This window comes from Halyomorpha halys, unplaced genomic scaffold (genome assembly GCF_000696795.3).
Source record: "Halyomorpha halys isolate HHAL.00 unplaced genomic scaffold, Hhal_1.1 Scaffold245.1, whole genome shotgun sequence".
Lineage (NCBI taxonomy): Eukaryota > Metazoa > Arthropoda > Insecta > Hemiptera > Pentatomidae > Halyomorpha > Halyomorpha halys.
In genome coordinates, this window is record NW_027106223.1 from 166,440 (window position 1) to 170,975 (window position 4,536).

General features: G+C 26.0%; 1 protein-coding gene across 3 annotated transcripts in view; it reads right to left on the reverse strand.

Annotated features, from left to right (window-relative positions):
- The window catches only part of LOC106680140 (testis-expressed protein 2), a 68,925-nt gene that overhangs the window by 60,113 nt on the left and 4,276 nt on the right, over window positions 1-4,536 (reverse strand). For all 3 annotated transcript variants that reach the window (XM_067044593.1, XM_067044592.1, XM_014419651.2), the window contains one exon: window positions 1,635-1,730. In XM_067044593.1, coding sequence (XP_066900694.1) covers window positions 1,635-1,730 — 96 coding nt within the window. The remainder of the gene's footprint in view (window positions 1-1,634; window positions 1,731-4,536) is intronic.

The window sequence follows — 4,536 nt, forward strand, 5'->3', positions numbered from 1 at the left end:
TTATTTTTTATTTATCTATTTTGTTTTTATGAACGTATCCTGTACTTTTTTAACTGTATATTTTACGTATTTTTTAAAAATTTTTATTCTAACCATTGTTACTTATTTTTTTATTCTTATCATTGTTTATTTTATATTAATACTATATATGTCTTCCTTCCTTTTATTTATATATAATTTTTTTATCACTTTATTTTTACATAATATTTATCCTAGCTTAATTTACTTAATTGTATCTTATTGCTGTAATGTTCTTAGTTTTTTTTTTGTATCTTTTTAGCCCTGATAAAGCCCTGCAAAGTGGGGCGAAACATGGGACATTAAATAGTTATAAACTATTTGTTCTTCTTTTTTTTACCGCAACCCTAACCATCTTCTTATATTTAAGTTTTACAGTCAACTATATATACATATACATATTAAAATCAATAATTATTCGTTGTACCAGAAAAGTTAACCTTCAAATCTGGCGGTAAGCTAACCAATTTAGACTGAGATCTAGAGGAAATCTATATTTATTTAGGTAACCACACAAGGAATCTTCCATAGTTGAAGTTGGATCTGTTATATAGCAAAGGTGCATAGTATTATTTCGTTTCTTTCCAAATTCAATAAAATGGATTTGATCGAGATAGACAGAGAAATGATAAATACTTAAAAAAATTAGTTGCTCAGGTAATAATAAAAAATAAAATATGTAGCCGGTCTTCAACCAAATCATTTTTTATACTCGTCAGATTAAGAAATTTTCAGCAATTTCGACTGCCAAAAATGGCAGTTGAATAAATTTTAAATTTAATTGGATCCACAATTTCTAACATTAGCGATAGGAATTACGGAACCAGGCAGTTATCTCAGTTTCAGGTAACCTGGTTAACAAAACTGTAAACTAGAAACAGGTTGCTAAGTTTTACTTAACTCTTGGAAAAATCTAAGTAATACAAATCTTAGTTTTACCACAGATTGATGGAACTGGCCCTAAATGTTGGTTACATTATACTAATTTTTTTTCTTTAAATAAATAAATTTTATCCAATTTTGGTCTTATAACAATTTTTATTTCTTTATAAGTCTGACGTTTCGGCCAATTCGGCCATCCTCAATCACAATGATAAAATATTATGATAAATTACAATAGAGAAGGTTGACTGTAATAAAAAGTTTTAATTTTTTAAAAGGATGGCCAAATTGGCCATAACATCGCACTTATGAAGAAATAAAAATTGTTTTGAGACTAAAATTGGATAACATTTATATTATTTAAACAATAATAACAAATATTAAGAAAGTGTAAAGATTATATATAAAATAATTTTAGTTTTTTAATAGTAGGAAGCTTTTAGAGAATCGTAGGTGGCAAGAAAGAGAAAAGCTATAAATATCAAAGATACATGAACCATTTGATGTTTAATAATCTTTAGTTATACTACAAGCCAAAATAATACATTGCTTCTAAATAGAAAATTTGATAAGCCAAAATAATACATTGCTTCTAAACAGAAAATTTGATAAGCCAAAATAATACATTGCTTCTAAACAGAAAATTTGATAAGCCAAAATAATACATTGCTTCTAAACAGAAAATTTGATAAGTTAAAATTTTAAAAAGTTCATAAAATTAATATCATAATAACCTGAATCACTAGGTGTGTAGTAAAGCTGTTCAACTTCTTCATCTTCAGCATTGTAGCGGAAAGAAAATGAAGGAGTTGATGCAGAAAATGCTTTTCCTGAAACAAACATTGGAATTATTTATTGCATATAATAAAAATAAGCAACTGATCACTTTGAGTATAAGGGAACTCTGTTGTGTCAAGGTTATGTGAGTCCCAGTAAAGTTATGTGAATCACATGACTTTATCATACATGAAGTTATGAACATCGTAAAAATGTCTTTATTTGATTATATAATAGCTTTCTAAGAATTGAAATAACTAAATAATTAGTGATCTATCCCTTTATAGCAATATATCGTACATAATTTTCCCTTGTACAATACATTAACACCTCACCATAAGATGCCATTAGATATGAAGTAATTGGAAGTTATCTACCAATAATCCTGTTTACTGTTAACAATAAATTGCTTCAGTATTAAAGAAAAGCACTAAATATTTTTAAGAGGCAACGTTTCAAAGCATCCTTATTTGATTTTCTAAATTTCTATCAATAAACAAAAGATTCTAAAACTCTTCAGAAAAATCATTAAGTCTTAGAATGTTTTGATTAACTAAGAAGTAAATGTTAGGGCACTCCAAAACAATTCAGAGATATAAGAAGCATGCCTTTTAATAATATAGATTGTGACAGTAGGTAGAAATTACACTTTAGTACTTAACAGTACACCTCTATAAGCTTTACTTCAAATAAATCTTATAATATTTTCATACTTGAAGGTTTTTGTTTCAAGAAGATAAAAATGTAGCTGTTATTTGTTCTAATAGTTTTAAAAAATATGTGTGTCATAGCTTATTAAAATTTACGATAAGGAGTAGACTAGAAAATGTATCATAAAATAGAAAGTCTGGTGCATCTAAAATTTGCCTTCCTATTACCTCTTTAGTGTAATCAATTTTAATGTCTGTGAAAAAAAAAAAAATATATAAGAAATAAAAAGATATAAGTTGATGATGAAAAAACAAAAAAAAATAAAACAATTCAGTTCTAAGAAGAATAATTGTTATTAAAACTAAATTGTTTTGTTTTTAATATCAATTTATAATTTTTTCCTTCATTATTCCTCCAATGTTGAACCTTTTGGTTTCTCTAATGAAATTCAAAGGGAAGGCCATTCAATGGAGGAAGCCTTATGTTCTAGGATACTATCAGCGGCCATAGTACTGAGGTAGTTGAGGTATGGTGGCAGATAAGTGTTAAGATGGAAGCGGTGTGGGAAGACCTAATCATAAAAGACCTATCATAAAAGTGATCTTAAAAATTTATTAAAAAATAAAAAAGTATTAGTTTATTTAAGAAAAAGGACTACTTATAATGGTAAGAGAGTCCGGTTGTTGGTAAAAAAACAATAGAAAAATTATTTATTAGTTACTTCCATTTCGACCCACATTCCAGGTCTTTATCAGGGCTAAATAAACGAGACAAAAATATTGTTAAGTAAGGATAAGGATTACTTATAGGAAATTAAATTTTAAAAATATATAAAAATGATTTGAGTAAATCAAAAGAATATTGGATTTAAAATGAATAGAATAATATTAAATATAAATAAAGTGATTAATTAAAGGCAGAAAATCATATAAAAATAAATGGAATAAATTAAAATATAAATTGAAATAAATGTTAAGAATGAATGAAATAAAAAAGTGTCACTGGAGTCAATTAGTCAAAAATACTTAATAAAAGCAAATTATTAAGTAAAAAATAATTCATATAACAAATTTATTTTAGACGAAGGTAGATTTGTTTCAATTGTAGAAAAGATTATGACACCAATTTTAATTTATTAACAAAATGTTCTATGTTTCAACTTACCATCTTAAGAAACACTCACAATTTAAAAATATATAATTATATGACATCAATTACTTTAAAAAAAATTATAATTAATTAATCACAATTGATATATCACTGAATTCTTATTGATATTACATTTTTGTTATTTTTTATTTATCAAATTTCCATTTTGTTCAATCATTCTATATGTTCTTTTACTGTGATACATTTTTGTTTCATTCATTCTTAACATTCTATTTATTTCAATTTATAGTTTAATTTACTCCATTAATTTTATATGACTTCCTGTATTTATGAAATTACTTTATTTTCTTTTAATAATATTGTGTTCATTTTAAATTAAATATTTCTTTTATTTTTGCTCCCTTCATTTTTATACTTTTAAAATTTAATGGAAGATTATTGATTGACCGTGTGTATAGATGAATGGAATATGGTCCGGGTGCCGTAAAAAAAAAAACTCAAATAGTAGAATTACTATTTGAGTTTTTTTTAACCGCACCCGGACCATATTCCATTCTTTTAAAATTTAATTTTATATAAGTTATCTTAGAGTCCTACCTTACTTTACAATATTTGTGACTCATTTATTTAGCCCTGATAAAGAACTTCAATTTGGATCGAAATAGTATTGCCTGATAAATAGTTTTTCTATTATTTTTGACCACTAACTGGACCTTCTTCCCCTTTTCCTTAGAGAAATAAATACTTTTTTATTTTATGAATTTTTTAAGATCACTTTTATAATAGGTTTTGCCGTACCCCTCCCATCTTAACACTTATCTGCCATCATATCTCAATTACCTTAGTATTGCCTGTAAATTACATCAAGCTATAATCGTTGACAACCAAAAGCCTATTAATAGGTTACCGTTTGATAAAAATTGGTAGTAAAAAAAACAATAAATATGCTATTGGTTGATAAGAAAGGTAGATTTGATTAAATTGTAGGAAAGATAATTTCACCAATTTTAATTTACTAACAAAATGTTCTGAGTCAACTCCTGTGGGTTCTGGAGCTCTCCTTGGGTCCACCCAGCCTCTTAAATTGGGTAAAAATAT